Source organism: Mustela nigripes, chromosome 2 (assembly GCF_022355385.1).
Source record: "Mustela nigripes isolate SB6536 chromosome 2, MUSNIG.SB6536, whole genome shotgun sequence".
NCBI classification, from domain to species: domain Eukaryota; kingdom Metazoa; phylum Chordata; class Mammalia; order Carnivora; family Mustelidae; genus Mustela; species Mustela nigripes.
Genome location: NC_081558.1, coordinates 906,001 through 932,195, shown reverse-complemented (window position 1 = coordinate 932,195; position 26,195 = coordinate 906,001). Strand labels below are relative to the sequence as shown.

Below are 26,195 nucleotides of genomic sequence, written 5' to 3'. Positions count from 1 at the left end.
CGGGCCGCGTCCAGCGACTTCCGACCTTGCCCGGAAATGTCTGCAAGGTCTTCCGGGTCTGCGCGCGCAGCAGCCGCAGGCGCCTGTTGCCCAGCGAGGGGGGGTGTGCTCGCCGCGGGCGGAGCCTCCCCAGGCGCCTGCGCGTTGCGGCCGCCGCGCCTGCGTAGTGCAGCGGGGCGGCAGTCGGGGTCACCCTGAGCGGCGGACGGTGCGGCAATGCTGAGCCGGTTCCTGGGCCCGCGCTACCGCGAGCTGGCCAAATACTGGTGAGCACGTGCCCCCCGGCCCCGCTATCCCCGGCCGGCACCCGTTATGCTGCCGGGTCCCGGAGGGGACGGGCGCAGAGCGGCGGGGCGGACGTCCGAGGCCGCTCCTCACCCCTACCTGGACCGACGCCGCCCGCGGTCCGTCCAGCGCCCTCGGCTCGGGCTCCCCGGGGGCCGACCAGGACGGCGGGAAGGCTCCTGGGGTGTTACCGGCCCTCGGAGCTGTGGCGCGGTGGCAGGGGAGGTCCCTCCGGAAGCGTGGCGTCCGCCCAGGCGTCAGGTCGGGGGGCGGCGGCCGCGGCTGCCCCTGGGGAGGCAGGGGGGAGGCGGTGGTGGTTCGTGCCCTCTGGAAGTGGCGCCGGCCACCGTCCCGCTGCAGCGTGCCAGGCACGTGGCTGACCGGATCCGGCCGCACGTCGCCGGCCACGGCCCCTGTAGTGGTCAGCCGTGGCTGCGGGACAGGCGCCCCGCGCAGCTTCAGGCCGCGGACACGGATTCCCTCGCGGTTTGGGTGGTCAGGACCGCGGGCACCCCCGAGCTGGGCCCGCCACACCGACTCAGGAGGCCGCAGTCTCCGCCAAGGGCTCTACCTGGGCGGGGGGGGACGGGGGTCTTTCCAAGCGCGAGCCGGGCCGGCGACTGCTGGCAGACCGCCTGTGGGCCGCTCAGGGCAGCCGGCTTCCCGCGGAGGAGAGGCTAGGCCGGGCGCGCCCTGGAAGCCGGTGCGCCTGAGCTCGCCTCTGCGAGCTTCGCTCTTTAGGGACCGGGGTCTGGGTCCCGCCGGCACTGCGAGGGGGGGTGCACTGGGCTGGGAGCGTCGCGAGGGCTGTCGGAGCCGCGGTGGACGCTGACCAGTCACACGGCGTAAGTGAGCGGTAGCGGTCCTCGGGGAGAGGGAGACTCAGCCCTGCCCTGTGCCGCAGCCCCGTGTCCTTGGGGAGGTGGCCTGTTCCTCTGTGTCCTGTGTTCCCTACGAGACCCAGGCCCTGCCACCTCCCTCAGGCCAGTAGCTGTCCCAGGTCATCTGTGAACTGCGTGGTTGGTGTTGTGAATGGGTGATATTGAGCTTGGGTTGTTTAAAAAAATTTTTTTGAGCAAATCTCCCCCCAAAAAACCTCCAGAAGATCCCAGTGTGAAAGCAGGTGGAAGTGAAGTCGCTTCAGGGTCTCCGGCTTGGTGTCCACCCTGTGGTGTCATTGGGGGTGTCCACACACTGGGCAGGAGGGTCAGGTGTGCGGTGGAAGCTGGGCATGGGCGCGGAGAGAGACCCAGGGATGTATCTGGAAGGGTGACCCCGAGCCGGATCTGACCGCAGCTGTTCTCTGGCAGGATGCCCACGGCAGGCATGTGGGGCGCCGTGGGCACCGTGGGGCTGGTGTGGGCCACGGACTGGCGGCTGATTCTGGACTGGGTGCCCTACATCAACGGCAAGTTTAAGAAGGACAATTAAACCGGCCACCCTCGGACCCCTCCGGTAAGTGTAGGCTGCTCTTAGCAGGTGAATCCTGTGATTCCCACGTGGCGGAGGACTGGGGTTTCCTTAAGGCTAGACCTCTTCGCCCCCAGGGCTGGGGACGCAGGTCTGGGAGGCTCACCTGGCCTGTTCCCCGGGGAGAGTCCTGCCTGTCAACACAGAGGGGCCAGCCAGCATCCCCGGTTCGCAGGCCGGGGAAGGGGCAGTGCCCCGGGGCGCTCCATCCCGGAGGCAGACTGTACACCCCACTCCGCGCCTGTCGTCCCAGTGTCCCCAGCCCTGGGTGTGGTCGGAGGGTGCCCATTTTACAGGTGGGGACAGTGGGGGATGGACTACAGCTGCCAGCATCCTGGGGATGCAGCTTGAGCCTCACAGCCCCTTGGATTCTTCCATTCGTCTGCCACGGGGCTATCCACCGGGCCGACCACATGACAGGCCAGGGTGCACGTGCCTCCTGCCTCCTCGTGCGGCTGAACCTCAGGCCATGCGGCCGCTGGGCGGCCTACTTGGACTTGACTTTGGAGCCGGCTGCAGCTGCAGAGGCCCTCCTCAGCACTTCCCTTCCCAGGACAACAGGAGCCAGGAGTGGTGCTCACCCTGCCTTGTCCCCCTCCAGCCGTCTGCTGCTGCCGTGTCCTTCCCTGGGAGCCCCTGCGGTGCCCGGACCAGCCCACGCCCTCAGCACGGGCCTTGAGGAAAGTGACAGCGTGACTGAGGGTTGTGTTTCTGACGGTAGCTTTCTTGTCTGAATGCACACAGCATTAAACTTGCTCTGAAACCTGGCCCACCTGGACGTGGTCGTGTAGGGACTTGGCAATCCTGACTGCTGCCGCGGTGGCGTGAGTGACCCAGGGTCCGTGGCTGGGGCAGAATCCCATCACTTACGGTGTTTAATGCGTCATACCTGTGCAGTGTGTAATCACCACCATGACAAGTTACCGCACCCCCCGGGGGGTGTAAAGCAGCAAACGCCTCTCGATTTCCGTGGGCAGGAATTATGGAGTGACTCGGCTGCGAGGTCCTGGTCCGGGTCCCTCAGGAGGACGCGGGCAGGGGGTCAGCTGGGGCTGTCTCCTCGGAAGGCTCGCCCGGGGCTGCGCTGGGTGGGAGGGGCCGGTCATGCTCCTGCCGGCAGCAACCCCCACTCTGCAGGGGCCTCTCTGGAGCGCTCCTGGAGCTGTCTTGCGTCCTGTGTCTTGCGACCTTCCCCAGAAGCCCCCCTGTTAGAAAACACATCCCCACATGTAGCCCACACTCGGGGATGAGAACGCGGCTCTGGTTTGAAAGGAGAACTATCAGAACTTGTAGAAAAGTGAAGCCATCCCATAAATGGCACAACGGTGGGTGAGCAGGTACACGGGGTCTGTGGCTCCCAGTTCCCTGTCCCCTGCTCCTGCGGGGGTGGGGGTGCGTGCGTATGCGCATGCAAATTTATGAAAACAGCTGTTGTGTTGGTCTGCCATCCGGCCACCCCAGGGACTGGGCAGCTCACACAGCAGGACTGGATCTTCTCAGCTGTGCTGGCTGGGAGTCGGGATCAGCGTTCTCACGGGGTTTGCTTCCGGTGAGTTCCCACATCCTGCCTTCTGGCCGCCCCCCCAGCACACCGCACAGGAGGCGGCAGTGTGCACTCAGGGTCCCCGGACCCTGATCTTACGGGGATGGGGCCTCCCCTCCCGTGACCCGGGCTCCTGCAGCCACGCTAGGGATTAGGGCTGAGGCACAGGCAGGGGAAGACACGCAGGGAACAGTCTCGGTCTTTAACACCAGCAGTGGCTTTGGTGACCCCCTTCCTGCGCGTCATTCTCTTACCGAAGGCATCTTTCCTGGGGGCCACACCACCCTCAAAGGGTCCTCCGCTTTGACATGGCTTCACAATTTCCATCCTGGTGCGGGGCTGGGCAACCCCTGGGGCCGTGTGGGGCCATGTGGCCCTCCTCCCAAGTTTTATGTGATTTTATAACGTTTAACAGTTTGAGTGAAAATACAACTGAGCCTACATCTGTATCAGTCGGAAAAGTACAAATTCTAAGTCAGATGCTGTCATAAATACAACATCGGGGCTTAAACTGGTGTGAGTTTTAATACAACTCTTCAGTATTTTAGTATTTTTTCAATCACTTTAAGTTCTAGTGGTGGGGAGGAGTTAACCATTAAAAGCCACATAAAAACACGTAAAAGAATCATGTCTCTTTTTGTCTTGGGGTTCCAAACGACTCGGCACAACACTAAGAAACCCTTTGTTTAAAAACTTGATACTTCTGGGGCGCCTGGCTGACTCCGCCAGGAGAGCATGAGACTGTAGACTTCAGGGTTATGAGTTCAAGCCCCACGTGGGGTGTAGCAAGATTACAGAAAAAGTAAACTTTAAAATAAATAAGGGACACCTGGGCCACTCAGTCTTCCTGGGTCGTGATCTCGGGGTTTTGGAATAGAGCCCCACATCAGACTCCATACTCAGTACAGAGCCTGTTTCTCCCTGTCCCTGCCACTCACCCTGCTCGTGTTCTGTCAATAAATAGAATCTTTGAAAAATACAAGCTTGGGAGCACCTGGATAGCTTAACTGGTTAAGCATTTGACCTTTTTAAAGGATTTTATTTATTTGAAAGAAAGTGACACAGCAAGAGAGAGGAAGCAGGCTTCCGGCCAGGCAGGGAGCCCGATATGGGGCTCGATCCCAGGACCCTGGGATCATGACTTGAGCTGAAGGCAGAGGCTTAACCACTGAACCACCCAGGCCCTCTGCACTAGACTCGCGATTTTGGCAGAGGTCACGATCTCAGAGTTGTGGAATCAAGCCCCATGTTGGCTTGGAGTCGGCTTAAGATTCTCTCTCCCGGGGATGCCTGGGTGGCTCAGTTGGTTGGACGACTGCCTTCGGCTCAGGTCATGATCCTGGAGTCCCGAGATCGAGTCCCGCATCGGGCTCCCAGCTCCACGGGGCGTCTGCTTCTCCCTCTGACCTTCTCCTCGCTCATGCTCTCTCTCACTGTCTCTCTCTCAAGTAAATAAATAAAATCTTAAAAAAAAAAAAAAAGATTCTCTCTCCCGGGTGCCGGGGTGGCTCAGTTGGTTACGTACCTGCCTTCAGCTTGGGTGGTGGTCTTGGGATGCTGGGATGAAGTCTTGTATTGGCTTTGCTCAGCATGGAGCCTGCTTCTCCCTCTGCCCATCCCCGCTGCTTGTGCTCTCTCTCTCTCTCACACACATACATTTTTAAAAATCTAAAAGATTCTCTCTCTTTCCCTTTGCACACCCCCCACCAGCTCACCCTGCCTCTAAATAAAAATTTTTTTATTACAAATTTAAAACATTTTTTACTTATTTGTTTTAAAATATTTTATTGATGTGACAGAGAACAAGCAGAGGGGGAAGCAGACTCCCGCTGAGCAGGGAGCCCGAGGCAGGACTTGAACCCAGGACCCTGGCATCACAACCTGAGCCACCCAGGTGCCACCAAAAACACAGATTTGACGTTCTATCAGGGATCGAATTATCACACCATTGTATTAAATGCCATTCACTTGGATGACAGGTCTTCGGTGCCCTGGATATCTGTGCCCCAGTGGAGTGCCGTGCTTGCCTCGTGTTAACTAGGGGACTGTTGTCTGGAGATGTCTGTGGTCAAGACTGGGGGAGTCCTGGGATGCAGTGAGCGGGGTCGGAGTTGATCCTCAGCCCCCCGCAGTGCCCCGGATGCCCTTAGACAGTCACCCAGCCAGTCACAGTGGCTCCTCTCATCACCGGATTTCGTTTCTATTTCTTAACCTTGTGCAGACGGCAGGAGAGGGTGTCTTCTCTGCCCCAAGACAGCCAGTCCAGGAAAGGGAGCTTCTAAGTGTCAGCAAACCAGCGGGGGTGGGGTGGGGTGGGCCACGACTGCCCCACCCCCTCCCAGGGCTCCCAGCCTCATCTCTGCTGGTAAACCCCAGCATGTGCACCTGGACCAGCCCCCGGGGACTAGCCCCCCCCAGGTTACCCCAGGGGGTGCTCAAAGTCTGCCTGTCTGCGCACTGGAGGCAGCTGGGACCCAAGAGGGTCAAAGGCCCCCAGGAGCAAGTGAGGGCCAGCAGGCTGGATGCCCGAGAATGGTGAGGGGCCCCTAGGATGCGTTTTTTTTTTTTTTTTTTAAGATTATTTATTTATTTATTTGACAGAGAGAGATCACAAGTAGGCAGAGAGGCAAGCAGAGAGAGAGAGGAGGAAGCAGGCTCCCTGCTGAGCAGAGAGCCCGATGTGGGACTCGATCCCAGGACCCTGAGATCATGACCTGAGCTGAAGGCAGCGGCTTAACCCACTGAGCCACCCAGGCGCCCTAGGATGCGTTTTTGATGGCGGTTCTTAAGGTCAGCTCTTGGGGCCCAGCACCACGCATCCACCGGTGTGCAGCTAGTGGGGACCAGGAGACAACAAATGTTGCCCAAGAAGTGGTGAAACTGGAGCCTTCCCCCAGCCCCGTGCTCTCCCCACCCGAGACCAGCTGGCTTCCCTCTCCCTCCCCTCGCCGGCCCAGGGCAGGTGCTCCAGAGAAGATGCTGGAAGGAGGGGCTGGTGCCAGGGCTGGTGCCAGGAGGCCGGACCTCCACACTGGCAGGAATGTGAAATGGGGCAGGCGTGACGCAGGAAAACCGTTTGGCAGTTCTAAGAACTGAATGGAGAGCGCGCCTGGATGGCTCAAGTCAGTGAAGCACCTGCCTTCGGCTAAAGTCACCATCCTGCCATCCTAGGATCAGGTCCCGACTCAGGCTCCCTGCTCAGCAAGAGGTGTGTTTCTCCCTCTGCCCCTCCCCCTGCTCATGCTCGCACTCGAAAAGATACAATCTTTTAAAAATTTGAACATAGAATTACCACGGGACGCAGCAGTTCCACTTCGGGGTATACCCAGACTTGAAAGCAGGAGCGGAGAGTGGGCCTTGGGGATCTGACCTGAGGAGGTTAACACTTTTTCCTTTAGGTCTTCGTGTGGTTTCACTGACTGCAATAAACGTATCTTTGTAACTATGGTTTTTTAATTTTTTAATTAACATATAATGTATTATATGTATCTTATGTATGTATTATATGTATATTATATGTATTAGACCCAGGGATACAAGCCTGTGAATCGACAGGTTTACACACTTCATAGCACATACCTTCCCCAATGTCCATATGTAACTATAGTTTTCAAATTAAATAAAATCATACAAGCTGGTAAAAGACAAACCCAGTAGTGACCAGGATTGCTTTGCATAATGGTCAGGGTCCTGAAGTCCTGGGCTCTGGCCCTGAATCGTCCAGAGAGGAATCTAGTGCCCCGGCCCAGCTTTGTATGGTTCGGGTCAGGGGGCGTCTGCCCACTCACTGTTCCCTTTACCTGTGAGACCGCGGGAGCGACACTCCGGGCCTGAAGCCATTAAAACCAGAAGTTACACCTGCGCTCGCGGCGGCGGTTTTGGGTTCCCCGGCTAGGACCGGCCTCCTAGGGCCCGCCTCCGACCGCAGCGGGGAAGACCCCTGCAGGGGAGGCCGTCTTCTGCTTCCCCGCGGGGCCCGCCCCCGCCATGGACGTTCTCCTCGGCCGCCCGGGACCGGACGCCAGGACAGGACGCTCAGGGGGCCCGGCCGACCCTCCGGCACCGGCCGCAGCTCCCTCCGCAAGCCCCGTCGTCGTCTCGCGAGCGCCCGGCCTGTGCCGGCGAGGGCAGGGGCCGGCGGGGCGGGTGGCCGGTCTGTCCGGCTGGGGAGCGGCGTCTCTGAGGAAGGTCCGGGAGCCCAGGACCGCAAGGCGGCCGGACCGCGGGGGCGGGGGGGGGGGGGGGGGGTCGCCCCTCATTCCCAGGCTCCGGGAGGGACCGGGGCGCGCAGGGCGGCGGGTGACCACGCCTGAAGGCTGGGAGACTGGGGGCCGGAGCTGGCCGGGTGGGTGAAGGCCCGGCACTGGGCGGGCAACCCGAGATTCGAACGGGGACCCGGGGGCAACGGGACAGGAGGCAGCGAACCACGCGACAGACCAGCAGCTCGCGGCCCGCCGGCCCCAGGGCGCAGGCGCGAGGCGGGCCGGCCGGCGGGCTGCGCGCCGCCCCCAGCCCCGCCCCCTAGCCGCACGCTGATTGGGGCGGCCGCCGCGGGGCGGGGCGGCCGCCCACGGGGAGGGGCCCGCGCGGCGCCTGCGCAGCACGGGGCCCCGCGCGCGGGCGGGTGGGCGGAGCGGGCCCCCCGAGCGGGGGCTGGCGAGCGCGGGGAGGGGGCCGAAAGGGCGGCAAAGCCGGCGCGTGCCCGGCTGGGGGCGGAGGGCGGGGGCCCGCGGGCCGGAACAGCCGCGGCAAGTGGCGGCGGCGGCGGCGACGGAGGCAGCTGAGGCGGCGGCGGCGGCGGCGGCGAGCGGGGGTCCGGGCGGCGGCGGCGGCGGCGGCGGCGGGCCGAGGAGCCGGGCGCGATGGAGCGGAAGAGGTGGGAGTGCCCGGCGCTCCCGCAGGGCTGGGAGAGGGAAGAAGTGCCCAGAAGGTCGGGGCTGTCGGCCGGCCACAGGGATGTCTTTTACTATAGGTGAATGAACGTGCCGGCCGGGCAGGGCCCCAACGGGCGCCTCCCAGCGGCCTCTGCGGCGGCCCGGGCGCCTCGACCCGGGCTGCGGCCTGGGCCCCGCGCGTGCGTCGTGCGTGCGTGCGTGCGTGCCGGCGCGCGGCGGCCCCGGGCCAGTGCGCGTGCGTGCCGCGGCCCCGGGCCAGTGCGCGTGCGTGCCCTTCCCTCCCCCTCGGCCGCGTGGAGTGCGGGGCGGCGCGGCCCGGGCGGCGGCCTTTGTTCGGCGGCCGCGGCACACCGGCCGGCGGGGCGAGGGGCGCCCGGCGCGGGCCCGACGCCGCTGGGAGGCGGGGGTGGGGGCTGGGCTGTCCCTTGGATCACGCGGGGCGCGCGCGCAGCCCGCGGCGGGGGCGGCGGGGGCGGGGGCCGCGGGACCGTCGGTGGGACGAATAGTGGTGGGCGGCGGCGGGCCGGCCCGGGCACTCGGCCACCTGCCGTCGGCCCTCCCGTCCTCTTCCCTTCCTGAGCGCGGCCGGACGCTTGTGTCCGAGCCCCTGCTGCAGCGGCCTGGGGCGCGCTCCGGTCGCGGACACCCGCCACGTGTTGAAGCGCCCAGAAGCCGCCCGGGCGAGGCCGAGTCCCGCCCACCCCGCGCGCGGGTCCCTCCGGGGCCTTTGCTGGCCGCCTGGGGGAAGGAGCGCAGCCGGCGGGAAAGGACGGGCCGGCGCCTCGGCCATGACCCCGGTGCGGGTTCTGGTCCCCGGAGGATCGGGGACCCCGTCATGTCAGGCCCTGAAGCAGCGTGACCGCCGCAGCGGCCCTCGGGGACGCCGTCCTTGGCTGCCGGCCGTCGTGTCCCTGCCGTGCTGGCTGCGGTGGTTCTCCGCCTCGCGCGTGCCCGCGCGTCTGTGTCGCTGTCGGGGCGCAAGGCTGAGGCAGGGCCCCGGCTCCGGCAGCTGGCCGCCCGTTGCTCCCGGGGTGGCGGCTGATGACGTCCGCTGAGACGCGCAGGGCTCTGTGAGGGCCCGCCATGGGGGGCTGGGTGAGGCTGGGGCCGGTCCGGGAGGGCTTCCCGGCGGAGGAGCTGGGAGGGGCTGTCCTGCAGCAGGCGTGCGGGGCCGAGGCCCCGGGAGGCCGAGCCAGGGCCCGCGGGGTGGGAGCACCTGGAGAACGTTGCTCCGCCTCCCGTCCCCACCTGTGTGCGCATCTCTCAGGGGCTCAGCCCGGTGGGGTCTTCCTCTGAGCCCCTGGACCTGAGCATGAGAGTCTGTCTAGGGGAGAAAGCCCAGACTGAGGGACAGATGGACTGCCAGCTTTCCCGTGACCACTGAGCGGGAGGAAGTGGCGGGAGGGTCCCCTCCCATTCCCCCGTCTTTGAGCTGGGTGACCCAGCAGGCAGGGGGTGTCCATTCACTCCGCTGGATGGGAGGTTTCGGGGTGTGGTCTGGAACCCATGGTGTTTTCCGGAACGTGGGTCTCTGGCCTCTGCACCCGCTGGAGCTCCGGCCAAGCGAGGCGGCTGGGGAGGAGTGTGGACGGTTTCTCCTCCTTCTCAGTGCAGAGGGGAGCTAGGGCATGAGGGCCCTGAGTCCAGCAGACCTGGCGTGGGCCGCGAGCCTTGTCCCTAGGACCACGTGGGCCTGGATTTCCTCGCCCATAGAGCGAGTGGGGGAAGGGGGCGTGTTCTCAGCAAGACTGTCGTGCAGGAGAGGCGGAGCGACCCCACAGATTGTTTCCGGGGGGCTGCAACACCGGTCTGCAGCCGTGTCTTTTCTCTGTGAAAGTCGTGCCTGACGTCTTCTGTCCAGCAGGAGGGTGAGGGGCTGGGGCAGGTCAGTACCCTGACCTCGGGGTTAGCTCTTTGGAGGGGTACGGAGTAGGGAGGCCTTCCCCGGGGGACTCACATTAGAAGGAGAGCCATACTCAGGAAAAGCAGGAGGGACTTAGCACAGTGGCCCCCTTCCTTGGGGCAGCAGGCTGAGGTTGTACCTTGCTGCTGGGTGTCAGGGGTGCCCGTGCTCTGCTCCCGGTGACCCTCGCCGCAGCCCTTCCTGTGATGGGAGGCCAGGCTGCGCGTCAGTCCTGCAGCCATCTCCGGGGCTGGGGCTCAAGGCTGGGGTGCGGCTCCTCGTGCCTCAACTGGCCACCTGACGGACCAGCCGCAGCCCTGCGTCCCCCCGCCTCTGGCTGCTGGTGTGTGCCCTCCAGCTTCGGCCACTCCCAGAGAGGCCACACTGCTCTTACTTCCACACGAGTCTTTCAGAGCAACGCGGGGTGGTGGTTCTCGGTGAACCAGCAGCGACGTCTCCTGGCGTCAGAGCTGGGCCGCAGAACTGCTTTCGCGAGTTCGCTCTGTCGGCGGCGCGCACCGTGGGGTGCTGTTTTTAGTACACCCACGAAATTGTGCAGCCGTGATATCTGTCTAGTTCCAGAACATTCCATCACCCCCAAATGAGCCCTTAGTCCGTTAGCATCACTGCCCTAGTCCTCGGGAGCTAGTCTCTCTCTCTCGAACAGCTTCATTGAGAGAACAATTCACGTGTGGACAGTTCTCCCATGTGAAGTGCACAACTGAACAGTTTCTAGCACATTCATAGACGGGTGTGGCCACCTCCACATTTCCCTCACCCCGAAAGCCCCAGACCCTTAACCACCAGTGCCCTGTACCCGGCCTCTTACCTGTGCTGTGTCCATTTGCTGTTCTCATGTAGCGTGGGGGGGCGTGACTGGACGCAGCGAAAGGCTGGCGCGTTCTGGGGGGTCCTGTCCTTCCTCTGTGGCCTTACCTGACCCCGGTGCATATGCTGTCCGGGCACGTAGGCTCGGTGTGCCCGCAAGCCAGCCCGGTGTGCTGGAGCAGTCAGTCATCCCGAAGCCAGGAGTCTGAGGCCCGTGTGCTGGGCTCCTGGTCCTTGCAGAGGCGCCCGGGCCCCAGGGAATCGCCCGGCCTGCAGCCACGGCCTTGGTCGGGGTGCCAGAGGGGTGCCAGTGCAGCCGGCTGCCCCCTGGATCCTGATGGTGGAGGGGAGGGGGTTTCCTCCTGCTACGCTTCCACGCTGTCATCCATGGTCCCTGGGAGGCTCGGGGGGCAGACGTGCTGTTGCCTGGATTAGAGGCCCCGGGCCTGCCGGGCCCCACACGAGTGCTTTCTCCAGCACTCCGGCAGCTCGGCGGAGATGGACCCTGCGCGCTGCGGTTTACCCGCTACAAGTGTGCAGGTCGGCCGAGTCCTGTGTCACAGTCGTGCGGTCCTCACCAGGGCTAGCCTTAAGATGTTCCCTCTCCCCAGGTGGGGTGTGACCACCCCCCTCCCCTGGCCCCCAGGAGCCCCCTTCTCGTCCGTGGACGTGTCACACGTGGACTCACACGCTGCGTGGCCTGTGTCTGGTTCCCTCCCCGTGCGTTGTGGGCCCGTGGTCCCTCCTCGCTCCCGCTCACGGCCAGGGACGCTCCTGTGCGTGGGGGACTGCGTGAGCACCTGTTTCCCCGTCCCAGTGCACATTTCGGCCGTTTTCACCTCACGGCCTCCGAGTCCGCTGCTCTGAACACCGGGTGTCCATTCCGCCAGGTCGCTGGGCGAGGGGGCTGCCGTGCTGTCTGGGTCCTGAGTGGCCGGCGGCGCGCCCAGCGGTTACTGACGCGCGCCGGTGCTGTTGGTGCGTTGAGCAGGGCCCCCGAGGGTCGGCGTCACCCCCTAGAGATGGGGGCCCACACGGTCTGCGAGCTGAGTGGGATCACAAGCATCCCCGCTTCAGAGCTCCTGGCCTTGGACCTCCCAGCAGTCCAGCTGAGCAGCTCTTGGGGTCCTGGCCCAGAAGCCTAACCTGAGATTTGACCGCACCCCCAGGATGCTCTAGTTCCTCAATGGTACCCACGGGGAGGAGACTGTGGTTAGGGGTTGTCCCTCAGCCACCTGCGATCCTGGGGTCTTTCACATGGCCTGGTTGTGTTTTTGGAATGTTCCGAAACGTGAGTCAGACTCTGGGACTGGGCCCCACCCTTCTGCACCGGGGTGTCGAGCCCCGCTCTCAGCGCTGAGGTCTGTTGGGGGCTCTGGCCGGGAGGCAGCCCTAGGGACAGGGCGGGGGCCGGCCCAGCGCACCCTGCCCGCCGCTGACCGCCTGTCCGTCCGCAGCCCCAGTGGGAAGAAGTTCCGGAGCAAGCCCCAGCTGGCGCGGTACCTGGGGGGATCCATGGACCTGAGCACCTTCGACTTCCGGACGGGCAAGATGCTCGTGGGCAAGATGAACCGGAGCCGCCAGCGGGTCCGCTACGACTCGGCCAGCCAGGCCAAGGTGAGCCGCGGGCGCGGGCGGTGGGCGGCTCGGCCCTCCTCGAGGGCTCACGCGCTCAGGCCCGCGGCGGGCGCACGGGTCGCTTTAACACACGATGCACAAATGAAGGCGCGTGGGGGGCTCTGACGGGGGAGGGTCCGACTGTTGGTTCTGGCTCAGGTCGTGATCCCGAGGTTCTGGGATCGAGTCCCGACGCAGGCTCTGTGCTCAGCGCGGGAGTCTGCTTCTCCCTCTCCCCCTGCCCAGGCTCTCCCTCGGGGATCAGTAAATGTTTGGGGCACCTGGGTGGCTTAGTGTTGGTTGTCTGCCTCCGACTCAGGTCGTGACCCCAGGGTCCTGGGATGGAGCCCCGCATCGTGCTCCCTGCTCGGTGGGGAGCTGCTTCCCCCTCTCTCTGCCTCTGCCTCGTGCGCTCACTGGCTTTCTCATGAATAAATTTAAAAGTAAAAAAAAAAAAAATCTTTCAAAAGAAAAATAACTCTTGGGTGGAGAGAGGTTTCCACAGTTCGGTTTGTCGTGGTACTAAAGTCCCTCTGTCTGCCGAGAGAGACGTGGGAGCTGCAGGAAGGTCGCAGGCAGGAGAGCACCCGCCTTCCCTCTGTCCCCCAGACGTGGCTGTGCCGGCTTCCCTGGAGGGACTGGAGGGCAGCCGGTCTTCGGTGGCTGGCGGGCCACACACGGGTGCCCAGGGGCCCTGTGTCTCCGATGGGCGTGTGTGCTGCAGGACAGTTGCGGCAGGGCCCCCGCTGCACCGCGTTCCGGGCAGAACATGGTACAGGAGGCGCGCCCCCGCTGTGGGCATCGAGGAGACTGGGCTGGCTCTGGGGACGCTGGTGACTGAGGGGCACAGGATCTGTTCACCAAAGCCCACGGGGAGGGGTCTCCCCACTGCCAGGGAGAGCCCGCTGAGGCCCGAGGCCGCCATGCCAGCTTCCATATCTCCGTAGGGCAAGCCGGACCTGAACACGGCCCTCCCCGTCAGACAGACAGCGTCCATCTTCAAGCAGCCAGTGACCAAGATCACCAACCACCCCAGCAACAAGGTGAAGAGTGACCCACAGAAGGCCGTGGAGCAGCCTCGGCAGGTGAGCCCCCGGGCCCCGTGCACGGCCCCAGGCCGGGTCCTCATAGGCAGTGGGGTGGCAGGGTCCCGTGTCATTCGTGTCCCCCCCCACAGGGGCACCGGGGGCATCGCCACCCAAGTGACTAGTCAGACCTGTGTGTCTGCACGCTGTCCCCAGAGTCCCACAGTGCCGTCTGGGCGTGTGAGCTCCTCGCTCTGTGGGGCCGCGGCATCCTCTGCCCCGCACGCGCTGCCGGGCCGTGGTGGAGTCTCAGGGGCCTCGTAGCTCAGCCCCGGGTGGACAGTGGACTGAGAAGTGAAGTTTCAGGTTGAAGGAGGTTCTGCCTCCCTGGGGTAGCGCTGCGGTTTGGGAGCTGTAGGTGGTCGGCATGGCTGGGCTGACACCCCAGGTCGCAGTTCCTGTGGCCTCGGAGGACGGGCCTGCGGGAAATCCCACGGGTCCCCCCGCCCCCTCGCTCCCAGGCAGGTGGGTCTGGCATGTGGGGGTCAAAGGTCGTGCTGAGACCGCTGTCCTGCGTGTGGAGGCTCCACTCTCGTCGGGGCTGGCTAGGGCTGCCGCCTGTGGGGACACACCCCTCAGGTCCGTGTCTCTGTCTGGTGACAGCTCTTCTGGGAGAAGAAGCTGAGTGGTCTCAATGCCTTCGACATCGCCGAGGAGCTCGTCAAGACCATGGACCTCCCCAAGGGCCTGCAGGGTAACCGTAGGGGGTGAGGGTGTCAGGCGCAAGTGCTCCTACAGCAGAGGGGCGGGGGGTCCAGTGTCTGGCCCCGCGGGGGTGAGGCTCCCCTCCGTCCAGGACGGGGCTGGTCCGGGCCCTGGGCCCCGATCCTGGACACCAGCTGGCGGGCCTGTCGCAGCACAGGTGGGAGGGGGCTCACGGGCTGGGGGGTAGGGGAGCGGCCGGCAAAGACGCAGCACACGTGGTTTTGCTCCCGCACCGTGGAAACACTGCTGCGTGGTCACGGGCGGGCATGGCTCTGCTTCCATCACGAGGGGTCTTGAGCGTCTGTATGGGCAGATCGGGGTCTAGACCCGAGGCTCTGGGAGAGGGGCCTCAGGTGCCTGGTGGTGACTACCCCGCTGTGCCCGGCAGGCGTGGGGCCAGGCTGCACGGACGAGACCCTGCTGTCGGCCATTGCCAGCGCCCTGCACACCAGCACCATGCCCATCACCGGGCAGCTCTCCGCCGCCGTGGAGAAGAACCCTGGGGTGTGGCTGAACACGGCCCAGCCCCTCTGCAAGGCCTTCATGGTGACCGACGAGGACATCAGGTACCGCTGTGCACGCGCTCCGGCCGGTGTGAGCGCTGCCGTATCCCGCAGTCCCGCGTCCGTGCCGGCGCGCTCCAGGGCTCGAGCGGACATGGCCACAGCGAGGGCAGATTTGAAAAGCCCCAGCAGGAGCTTTCCCGCGAGTCTTGAGTTCGGGCCAGGCCAGAGGCAAGGCGGCCTACGGAGGGGAATGGGAAACGTGCGTGTTCTCTGGGCCGTTCTTGCGAAGAGAAAGTGGCTGTTGACCTGTGCGGACAGGCTTGCGGCGTGGCCTGCTCGTCCTTGGGCTTGTGAGGTCTTGCAGGTGCCTGCTGGGCGGGCTCCGGGGAGCGGTGAGGAGAGGGGTTCCTCCAGACACACCCCAGGCCCCGAATGCTGGCCCAGGTTTAGGCTGGACCCTGTGGCCGCTGGGCCTCGGAGCGGCTTCCCAGCCAGGCTGGTGCAGGTGGGCTCTGGGCAGGAGGCCCCCACGTGCGGGGGGCATCTGGGGAGACGTCCCAGGGAGGAGATAGTGTGAGTTGGCAGCAGGGCCAGAAACCTCTAGAAGCTCCAGCAGAGAGGGACCTCTGTTCTCGCAACTCGTGTCAATACGCCGCTGAGTTCAGAACAAGTTCATGGCTCTCTGGAGCCCACGCACAGAAGGTCTGGGAGCACCGGCGCCGTGGCCGGGAGCGGCTCACAGCTGGGGTCACAGGTGAACGTGCCTCCTGTGTCTGTGTGGGGAAGACACAGAGTCACCTCCCAGCCCGTAGAGGAGCTCGTCTCCAGGGAATGGGAAGTGTAGGAAGAGAGCACAACCGTCCTAGAAATAGGAAAAGCCACAGAAAGGAGAACATCACATCATGGGTTAGGTAGGGGGTCTGGGCCCGTCTGGAGAGGAGATGGGGGCTGCCAGAAGATGGAGCCGGTCCTGGCCCGACCTGGCGCCAGACAGCGTGCTGCTCCTGTGCTGAGGGTCTCGGCCACAGGGAGGGAATGCGGAGGGTCTCACGGCTGGCGGCCTTCTGGACAGCCGTAACAAGGCAAAAGACCCAAGAAAGTCGTTCTCCATCTAGAATTCTCCAGCAAAATCCTGCCACTCACTGGATGAGTGGTCCTGGCTAGGCACGGTGACCGAGCACCATTGTCCCTTGGCAAACAACGCTCGAGCCACAGTGAGGGGCGTCACGTGCGCCCACACACTGGGCCCCGGGTGGTGCCTGGGCAGCCGCTGCCTGTAGGGCGTGCTGGTGGGGGGGCAGCCACGGAAGGCAGCCAGGTGGGGGGGCCCCTGCCCCCCGGTGTCCGCCAGCAGACGCAGAGCGTAGGGCCCAGGAGCCGCGCCGGAGGGCCGCGGGCTGTGCGCAGGCCGTTGTGCAGCCAGGGTGAGGGAGCGAGGGCGGAGGTTGCTCCTGCGTAGGTGCGTGCCCTGGCCAGCGCGGCCCGTGTGTCCGCAGGAAGCAGGAGGAGCTGGTGCAGCAGGTGCGCAAGCGGCTCGAGGAGGCGCTGATGGCCGACATGCTGGCCCACGTGGAGGAGCTGGCGCGGGACGGCGAGGCGCCGCTGGACAAGGCCGGCGCCGACGAGGACGAGGACGACGAGGAGGACGAGGACGAGCCTGACCAGGACCAGGAGATGGAGCACGTGTAAAGCAGGTGCTGGCGCTTGGACGGGGCCGCGGGAGGAAGGCCGTGCCCGTGCAGGGGGGCTCCCAGCCGTGGTGCTGACGCGGCCTCTCCCCGTCTTTCCAGAGGCCCCGTGGAGGCCTGCGTGCGGGGCGCGCCCTGCAGACTCCACTGTCTCCACACTCGGACCAGGCTCTGGGGCCCAGCCCAGCAGGCCGAGGATGATGGCGGCCCCTCCTAGGCCTTCCCAGGCGTGTCCCCTCCCCTGGGTCCTCGGGGGCACGGCTGGAGGACAGTTCTGCCTGACGGGCCCCCCACGCTTGCTCTCCTCGGAAGGGTCTGGGTCCAGACGCACCCGTCGCCCCTGGGCCTGGCTGCAGGGGCCCTCCTTGGAACCCTCCCCCCGCCCTGGACTCGGGGCCGGCCATGTCCCCACGGCCACATCACACAGGACAGCTGCCGCGGGGCGGCATGTGAGGGTCCCCAAGGGGCTGGAGAAATATTTTTTGGAACAGTCCTGCTCCCTGCCCCCAGCGTGTGAGGGATGCTGCTCCAGGGTCCGCATGTCAGACCTCCAGGAAGGGGGTGCGGGACGGCTGCCCTGTGCGCCCACTGGAGGGCGAGGCCATGACCGCTCCGAGCTCATCTGAAGGAAAACGCACAGCCCAGACGTTTTCCTTCAATAAACCCGCGTACAAACGAGGCAGGACGTCGCTCGAGCGGTCAGCCCATGTGTCTGCTGCACGTGGAGGCGAACTTCGCCTTTGTGTCGGGGGAGCTCACTGTCGACAGCACGGCCGCCCCTGCCCGCAGTCAGCCGGCCACCAGCAACACCCAGCTCCCGGCCGACGTCCCGGGCCGGGGCTCCAAGGCAGCTGTGCCACGGGCCAGGGCTCTGTGTCCCCCCTCCCCCTGTGGCGGGGACGGTGACGCCTGGCGCTCAGGGCCAGAGCTGGTGCTGGGGCCACGGCCTCTCCGGGGTCCTGTCCTGGGGTGTGTTCTGTGGGCCCAGTGTTTTCCAGCACCCGGTGCCCAGAGCAGCAGCCTCGGAGGAGCTCGGGGTGCGGAGGCCATTGGAACCGTGTCACTCCGCCCGCCACCTCTTAGCTGGAGTGCCTTGGGTGAGGGGAGCCCTCCCGTCCCCGCTCAGCCCTGGCCCACAGCCCAAGACTGTCGGGCAGGACCTGGGCTGTTGCGTGTGTGGCTGTCACCCTGGCTGATGCGCAGGGACGGGGAGGTAGTGAGAGGCACCTGGCGGTCCGAGGACGCTGGCCCACCTCGGCACACGGCAGCTTCGTGCCCGGTCCATCAAAGCACAAATTCTCCGGGACCAGCGTGGGAGTGCGTGCAGGCCCGCAGGGGCCCCGGGCCACCACCGGCCCCCAGGAGGGCCCCTCCCCTGCGGCCACATGGCCTCCTGCCCTTCAGAGGCCACAGCTGCTGACGGAGCTCTGTCTGGGGCTGGCCCCTGCGTGGGCCTGAGGTCCAGGTGCTGGGGCCCCTGCCCAGCCGAGGGGACTGCGGGGCCCGGGAGGCACCACGTGCTGTGGGCGACTGTTGAATAAAGCCGTCTCGGTGAGTGTGGTTCGGAGCGTTCACTTGCAGACCCGCAGCGCTGTGTCGGGGGAAAGGGACCCCAGGCCAGGCCTTCAGCGTCCGGTTTCATGTTGGTCACCTTATCGTGAGCTGGACGACAAAAGGGGACCCAGGGGATTGATTGGCCTTTGCCAGGGAGGACGGGGTTCAGCTCCCAGCGCCAGGGTCAGAGCCCCCAGGGCGCGCGTGCTCCATCCCGAGTCTGCAGTGAGGGTCCCCCTGGGGCTGGCATGGGTAGGATGACTGGGAAGGCGTCCACAGGGAAGTGACCCTGCTGGCTCCAGTGCCTGGCTGCCGCCTGCCCACGCACAGGCCGCAGAGGGTCTGCCCTGCTGTCTGGACCCTGCGGGTCTTCTGTCCCCGTCTCAGAGCCGGTCAAAGCCCGGCCTGCAGCCCCTGCCACCCCAAACTCTTCCCAGGCTTGGCTCTACCCTGCAGTCGGCCCTGCCCTCCTGGAGGGGCTCAGCTCCAGGAAGGGAGACAGGGTACCAGGCTTGCCCAGGGGCCCCAGCTGGAGGGACCATCCTGGCTGAGAACTTGGGTCTCCCTGAGTCCCCAAGTCCAGACCCAGAGAGGCCTTGAGGGGCCACGAATCCCGGGAACCTCAGAAGCTAGGTTGGGCCCAGGGTCCCAGCCCAAGGGTCCAGCCACACAGTGGACAGGAGAGTGGTCTGGCGTCCCCACCCCCACAACAGGGCCCTCACCCCAAAGCCCATGCTGACCCTGAGCTAGGGCCCCCACACAAACTCTCTTCCCAGAGAGACCCCTGACGGCCAGGGCCTAGGAGTGAACTCCCAAGCTGCCTGGTCTCCTGCTGCGTCCAGCTTCAGCGTCTGTCAGCGCTGCATGCTGGGGGCCGGGACCACAGACCAGAACCACACCCGGTCCCCACCCAGTCTGCCCAGTCGCCCCCACTCCCAGGGCAGGCACAGAGCTCTCTGGGCCAGGTTTCCCCCTGCCCGATGCCGCTCGAGGGTCCCGGGACACCTCACCTGTGCGAGCCCCCCGCGGCTGGGGCAACAAGCCGCTTGGCCACTTGAAACCACATGGGTGGGTGTCACAGTTCGGGCTCCAAAGCCCTAGGGGCGCGGGCAGGGCTGGTCACGCCCACCCAGGGCCCCAGGGAGACCGGCTCCTACCCTTTCCTGGCCCGCAGCTCCCCACCAGCAGCACGGGGTCTGCCGGTCTCTGGGACCCCGGCCCTCTGCCTCCCTCTGGTGAGGACGCCGGGTGCCCCGGAAACCCAGGGTCACCCCCATCTCGGGGCAGTGACAAGGTCCCCTCTGCCACAGGAGGGGACATGGCCTGGGTCCCAGGACCAGGACAGGGACATGTCTGGGGGACCGCCCAGCTGTCCAGCCGCATTACCCTGAAGCTGAGGCTCCTTCTCTCTTTGGGCAGCCTGTGGCCTGGCATGTCCATCTTCCCTTCCTTCCAAGCTCCCTCTAGCCCCAGCCTCTGCCTGCGCTGGCCCCTTGAGGGCATGAGCACTTGCTTCAGAAGCCCAGGAACTGGTCGGCTCAGGATCCACCGAGTTTGAGGAGGAAGGGACAGGAACAGAGCAGGCTGGGAGTTGACTGGTCCAGACCTGGCCAGACGGGCTGGAGCAGAGGGACCAGCTTGCTCCAACTTCTAGAATAGTCCAACAGGATGGCCCCCAGCCACAGAGGACTCCGTTTCAGTTGGTTACAACCAAAATACCCAACTCCCCCCACCCCGCCCCCAGCACTGGCAGCTCCTAGACCGGACCCAGCATCTGAAGAACATTCCATCACCTGGAAAGTTCTATTGCCCAGTACCATTCTAGACCAGGGACTCTTAGCCTTGGCCAGGGCCGGGAGGTGGGGGTGCTGCTCAGTCGCTGCCCGGAAGATCCCGTAAGGCTTGGTCCAGATTTAGGCCCTCCGAACGCAGAAACAACCCCAGGGTCTCAACAAACCAACGGAAACTTAGCTGTGAGGAGGAGCCAGGCGCCCACGCGCTGCCCTGAGGCGGACCCTGAGCCCACGAGGCCTGGGGAGGGGCCCAGACACAGAAGGCCACCCTGATTTTTTTTTTCCAGCGTGGTGTTAATTTTATGTCACCTGCTGAGATTGAGGGAGACCCTGACAGCTGGTGAACGGGAGTTCCGTGGGTGCCCGCGGCTGTTTCTGGAAAAGATGAGCATTTCTTTTTTTTCTTTTTCTTTCTTAAGATTTTATTTATTTGACAGAGACCACAAGCAGGCAGAGAGGCAGGCAGAGGTGGGGGGGAGCAGGCTCCCCGCCAAGCAGAGAGCCCAATGTGGGGCTCGATCCCAGGACCCTGAGACCATGACCTGAGCCGAAGTCAGAGGCTTTAACCCACTGAGGCCCCCAGCGCCCAAGAAATGAGCATTTCTTCAGCAGACGGAGAGAAGACCTGACCTCTGCTGGTCCATGCGGACACCCGTTCCAGCCACCGGGGGCCTGAATGCAGCCTGAGCTACAGGGAGGACACACGGCTTCCCCTCCCCAAGCTGAGCTGAACGCCTGCTCCTGCCTCGGACGGCCCCGGCCACGGACGAGGACTGATCACGCCTCAGACCCTCTAGGGTCTCCAGCGTGACTCCATAACCGGGGGAGCCAGTGTCCTTGTCTCCCCTTGGAGATCTCGCCTTCGAGTCTAGCGCTCTGTTTCCCCAGGGACGCCCCCGACCCCGTGCATGAGAGATCAGGACAGGTCAATCCACCGAGCCAGAAAGCCAGTTCGCGGGCACCAGGGCTCAGGGTTTAGGAGGGGGGCGCTGCCCATGGGGACATGGTTTCTTGTTTGCATAACGATAATGTTCTAAAGTCGACAGTCTGATGATCACACAAGTTCTCGAATTTACTAAAAAGTAAATTCAACTAATTAAAAAGGTCAACCTGTGATGCACATGAATTATCTCTCAATTCTAACGACAAGACGACGTCAGGGTCTCGGGAGCCTGAAGTGTGTGCAGAGACCCCAGCCGCTTAGGAAGGAGACGGAGGGTCCCCCGCCACGGCTACAGGGGGAGCTAGTGGCTTGCAGCATGGACACAACAGCTGCCCGGCCAGGGATCTTTAAAAAAAGACAAAAATTAACAGGCTGAGTTCAAAAAACGTGCCGAGTGTGCGCCAGGAGGCTCCGCGGAGCCAGCCCGTCACCGTGAAGCCCCGGAAGGAGGCCGACCTGGTCCCGGCGCTGGCGGTGCAGGGCGGCCTGACACGGGGCCGGCAGAACCGTCCAGGGTGTCGACCGGGGAGTGGAGCTGGTCACTCAACAGTAAAAACAGGTGTGTTTTCTGGAACAAAAACAACACTGTCAACGAAGGGGAATTCAGACACACACTCGGAACGAGAACAAGACAGAGGGGCTTCCTCGCGTGGAGACCGTCTCCGCAGCGCCTGGTGGGCCAGGCTGAGCTCGCGTCCGCCCCAGACGGCCCCCAGCACGCGCTCTGGTCAGCGGCGAGGCTGAAAATAGACACCATCCAGGGAAGACAGTTCTGCGGTTTTATATTCTTCGGCGATTTTTCTCCCTTTGAGTGTTTTTCTTTTGGAATGCGCCCATGGAGGAGGAGGGAGCTGCTGACCCCCGCCCCGCAGCTCGGGCAGCAGGGCCACAAGCCTGGGCTCCCCGCCACGGGCGTCCTGGACCTGGGGCCCAAACGCGGCATTTCCCCAAAAAGGTTTGAAGAACTGTTTTATTTTTTTAAGATTTTATTTATTTGACAGAGAGAGATCACAAGTAGGCAGAGAGGCAGAGAGAGAGAGAGAGGGAAGCAGGCTCCCTGCTGAGCAGAGAGCCTGATGTGGGGCTCGATCCCAGGACCCTGAGATCATGACCTGAGCCGAAGGCAGAGGCTTTAACCCACTGAGCCACCCAGGCGCCCTGAAGAACTGTTTTAAAAAAAAAGTTGGGGCGCCTGGGTGGCTGGGCGCCTGGGTTGAGCCTCTGCCTTCGGCTCAGGTCATGATCCCAGGGTCCTGGGATCGAGCCCCGCATCGGGCTCTCTGCTCAGCGGGCAGCCTGCTTCCTCCTTTCTCTCTGTCTCTCTGCCTACTTGTGATCTCTGTCAGATAAATAAAATCTTAAAAAAAAAAATTTAAAAACGAAGAGGGCACCTCCCATGAAAACCCTCCCGGGGACCCACCAGCCCCAGCCCCCGCCCGCCCCCCCCCCCCCCCCCCCCCCCGTTGCTGTTTTGGTGGTTTCATCCAGCATTTTCCTTCAGGCTGCTTTGTACCCTTGTTCCCCACACCCTGGCTCCCGCGAGCCCCTTCCCGTCCGTGGAGGGGCCTGGTCCGGGCATATCACACGCGTGGACTCACACCTCGCGTGGCCTTCTGTATCTGGTTCCCTCCCTACCCGCCGTGGGCTTGGGGTCCGTCCAGGGGGCAGTGCGTGGGGGTCTCGCTCCTGCCGGTGGCCGGGGACGATCCGCGCGTGGGGGACGCGTGTGTATCCGTGGACCCACGGACGGATGCCTGGGTCGTCTACACCTTCCAGGCGGAGCGGCTCTCACCCTGCCCCCCCCAGGGTCTGTGGCCAGCCCGAGGGCAGCCCCCGCGGGGGTCCCGTCGCACGTTCGCCAGCGCCCCCTCGTGCAGGACGAGGTAGACAGAAGGGGTGCCCACCCACCTCGCTCGGCTTTCCCGCTGTTCTCGCTTACAGACACTTGCAAACGCATCTCTTAAAGGACATTTTTTAAAACTTCAAAGTATGTTGTTTTGTTGTTGTTGTTTTTTGGTCACGGAAGGTTCTGAAACAGGTGCAGCCCAGGGGCCGACACCCAGGCTGGTGGAGGCCGCCCAGGGCCGGGCGCCACCTCCCCGCCCCACCCCTGCTCCCACATTGTCTCAGCTCTCTGCCAGTGGGGTCTCGGACGCAGAGCAGCGCTCGCAGGATCTGACCGTGGCCTTCGTCGGCACCACCTGCCCTGGCCGTGCCACGGAAGGGTAAGCGGTCCTCAGCCGCAGCCACTGTGCCCAGGGACTCTGTCCCAGGACGGTTTGGGTCGTCCTGCCCCAGTACTGTGGGCTGCACTGTGTCTCCCCCGAGAACGGTTCCTGTCCCAACCCCTCAACCTGCGAATGGGAGCTTCCTTGGAAACAGGGTCTTGGCAGATGTCGTTGGCGAAACTGAGGTCCCGCTGGGGCAGAGCGGTCCCGAATCCTCATGAAACAGAGACGCGGACGCAGACGCACGGGGAGAAGCCGCATGACCGCGGAGGCAAACGGGGCGATGTGTCCACAGCCAGGGGACGCCCAGGACGGCCGGCCAGGAGCCAGGAGAGGCAGGAAGGACCCTCCTAAAGCCTTCAGACACCGGATGGTCCTGCCACACCTTGACCTGGGACTTCTCGGCCCCAGGACTTGGAGAGAATACACGGGGGTTTAAAGCCACCCAGTTTGGGGTAATTTGCTAAGATCACAGGAAAGTCACATGCAGGAGTTGGTGCTGGTGGCTCCAGGAATCACGGAGGGGTCCAGGGATGCTGGTGGACACACCTGGTGCCCAGCACAGCCCCCCACCTGAGAATGACCCGCGGGAGTGTCCGCAGTGCCAGGGAGAGAGCCTGTCCCCACTGACGGCCCACCTGGCTGCAACGTCGCCTTAGCCCATCCCCAACCCCACTGTTTCTGCTGTTTCAAACCATAGCACGGACACCACCCTCTGCCTCCCAAGTACCTCAGCCTGCAAACTACTCACCGGTCAACAGTTTATAGATTTTTTTTTATGATACTGTTTATTTATTTGACAGAGAGAGACAGTGAGCGCACACAGGAGAAGCAGCTCCTCGCCGAGCAGGGAGCCCAACACGGGGCTCAATCCCAGGACCCTGAGATCATGACCTGAGCCAAAGGCAGATGCTGAACTGACTAAGCCCCCCAGGCATCCCTAACATGTGCCACCACAGGGCCATTCCTGCCCAATCCCTAGGGACACCGAACCGGCCAGCACTTGCCTGTCCTGACCATGTGGAGCGCCGGTTCCATCTCCTCCTCTGACTCCTAATCTCCTTGGCCCAAGGCCTCCTTTGGAATTGGCCATAATCTCTGCTCCTGATGGCTGGTGGTCCACAGCTAAGCACTCGACGGCGCCCCAACCCCACGTGCCAGTGCGGCTCTGCACACGGCCTGGAACCAGGCCTTCCCCAGGCACCATGCACTTCCTCCCCCATTTTGCTGGAGTGCATCCTGTGGGATGCCGGGCGGATGGTGAAGACCTCACCGGCCCGAAGCAGCTTGCTCTCCCCTGGAACCCAGGCCTTTTTTCCTGATCGTTCGGAATGTGGCCTGGAAGCACCCGGGAGTCCCAGCTCCACTAACTCACCTTCCCAGGACACGCGGCAGGGTCCTGGCTAACCCCTTCCATGATTTCCAACTTCCCTCCATCCCCCTGCTCTCTCTGGGGTTGTGGGGCTCTTCCTGTTTTCTCCCTCCTCTCCCGGGTCCCACGTGTCTTTTGCCTGACTTTCTAGATCTCTCCAACTGAAATCTTCCAACTTCCGGTTGGACGACCTACTGTGCTAACTGCCAAGCTCTCTGGTTCTGCCCTCCTCTGTCACCTTCCCGTTGGCTGGATGCCCGCAGTGTGAGCGGAGCCTGACAGGCTGCCCCCCAAGGACACTGGTGTCTCCAGGGAGGGGTCTGGGAGCTTGGGACAGGGTCCCTTAGGCCACTCTTCTTGTTTTCTCCCCCATCAGTAGATGCTGCCTCCCCTCCCGAGACCCTCAGAGGCAGGCACATGTGTATGGGGCCCGGGAGCAGAAACCGGAAAGCAGAAAGGCACCCAGCTCGTCTGAAGACCTCCCCATGGGGACCGCTGGGGTCAGGGGGTGCTCTAAGGACCACATATGTGGGTGCATGACCTCCAGAGTGCATCCTGGAGCAGACCATGCTGTCACCACCCAATTCTCCCTTCATGTCCGACTTCTCCCCGCCCCGCCCCACCCCTGCTCCCTCTTGAGCCCCTTCTCAGCACTTACCCCCTTGCTTCCTTGTGTTTCTCCCTCTCCCTCCAGTTCACCAAAAGGGCAGCCCAACCGTTTCCACCCTGGCTGGGACCCCAGGAAGGGCCAAGGCCTGGCCCTGAGAAAAGGCACTGATGGTGAGTGCGGGGGTAGCGGGGAAGAGGCACCTGAGGTGGCCCAGCTGGGCCCTGTTTCTCGGGGACAGGGACAAGGTCTGTGGCTGGGGAAACGAGGAGCCCAGGTGCCAACCGATCACAGGAGCTGCAGATCTGCAGGTCCCGCCAGGTCCTCAGGGAACTTGGTCCCATGGCGAGGGGACGGGACATAAGTTATCATGAAGGAATTAAGATTCAGGAGTGTTTAAGTGCCCAAAAGAGAAGCCTGGTACCCGAAGAGAGGAATTTGGGCTGGGTTTGACTTGGGGGTCCAGAATAGGGCGGGGAAGGGTTCCAGGCACGGGCAAGAAGGCAAAAGGCGCCGGGGCCAGTCTGAGCGGGTGGGGAACATGCGCGCCGGGACTCGGGCGCTACTCGGGCCAGGGGACGGGGACCCACGGTCGGGGGGGAGCCGCGGGCAGGCAGAAGGGGCAGGCCGCTCCCGCTCCCACCTGGGGAGCTGGTGTCCTCCGCCCCGGGCTCCCCAGACAGGCCCGGGGTCCGCCGGGAGGCTGCGGGCAGACGCACCGGCGGCGGGCCAGCCTGCTCCCAGCCCGGCGACCGGGAGAGCCCGGCCAGGGAGAAGCCGGGGCGCTCCTTCCCCCACCGCGGGCCGCTGGAGGGAGGGCCGCCCGGAGGCTGGCGCTGGCGCCGGACACGCAGGGCAGGGGGCGCCCCGGCAGCGGCAGGGTCCTCCGGCCGCCGGAAACCAGCCCCTGCCGGGGAGCACCGCCGCCCACGTGGCGGAGGCTCCGGCTCTGGCCGCCTCCTCCCCGGGAAGCCCGCCGGGGGGCCGGGCGCGCGCGCGGAGGAAGGGGGCGCTCGGGCCGCCGGAGGGGTCGCGCGCTGAGGCTGGGGCAGGGGGCGCGCCGGGGGCCCCGCGGGCACCTACCTGCGGCCGCGCCCGCGCCCCGCGCCCCGCGCCCCGCCACGTGACCGCGCCCCGCCCCGCGCGCGCGTGCGCCCTGCCGGCGCCCCATTG

The 26,195-nt window shown here is 64.4% G+C and overlaps 2 protein-coding genes and 1 long non-coding RNA gene across 8 annotated transcripts; 2 read left to right on the top strand and 1 right to left on the bottom strand.

Moving 5' to 3' along the window:
- Positions 1–153: 153 nt before the first annotated feature.
- Positions 154–2,522, top strand: LOC132010723 (cytochrome b-c1 complex subunit 10). Of its 3 annotated transcripts, none has more exons than XM_059388512.1 (3): positions 154–266; positions 1,596–1,740; positions 2,357–2,522. In XM_059388512.1, exons 1-2 carry the CDS (start codon positions 217–219, stop codon positions 1,714–1,716), a joined length of 171 nt encoding a protein of 56 aa, XP_059244495.1. In that variant the 5' UTR covers positions 154–216; the 3' UTR covers positions 1,717–1,740; positions 2,357–2,522. The 3 variants fall into 3 exon arrangements, with proteins under 3 accessions (XP_059244495.1, XP_059244497.1, XP_059244496.1); XM_059388514.1 differs by having other exon boundaries at positions 2,317–2,522; XM_059388513.1 differs by having other exon boundaries at positions 2,309–2,522.
- Positions 2,523–2,895: 373 nt separating this feature from the next.
- Positions 2,896–7,785, bottom strand: LOC132010724 (uncharacterized). The gene is made up of 2 exons (XR_009402272.1): positions 7,099–7,785; positions 2,896–6,717 (listed from the first exon to the last, which is right to left on the bottom strand). It is a non-coding gene; the product is annotated as an uncharacterized LOC132010724 (long non-coding RNA).
- Positions 7,786–8,073: 288 nt separating this feature from the next.
- MBD3 (methyl-CpG binding domain protein 3) lies at positions 8,074–18,085 on the top strand. Of its 4 annotated transcripts, none has more exons than XM_059388510.1 (7): positions 8,074–8,174; positions 12,382–12,541; positions 13,489–13,626; positions 14,230–14,320; positions 14,720–14,897; positions 16,334–16,531; positions 16,628–18,085. In XM_059388510.1, exons 1-6 carry the CDS (start codon positions 8,161–8,163, stop codon positions 16,524–16,526), a joined length of 774 nt encoding a protein of 257 aa, XP_059244493.1. In that variant the 5' UTR covers positions 8,074–8,160; the 3' UTR covers positions 16,527–16,531; positions 16,628–18,085. The 4 variants fall into 4 exon arrangements, with proteins under 4 accessions (XP_059244493.1, XP_059244491.1, XP_059244492.1 ...); XM_059388508.1 differs by having other exon boundaries at positions 8,146–8,270; XM_059388509.1 differs by lacking the exon at positions 8,074–8,174 and adding an exon at positions 12,167–12,285.
- The last annotated feature ends 8,110 nt before the right edge of the window (positions 18,086–26,195 follow it).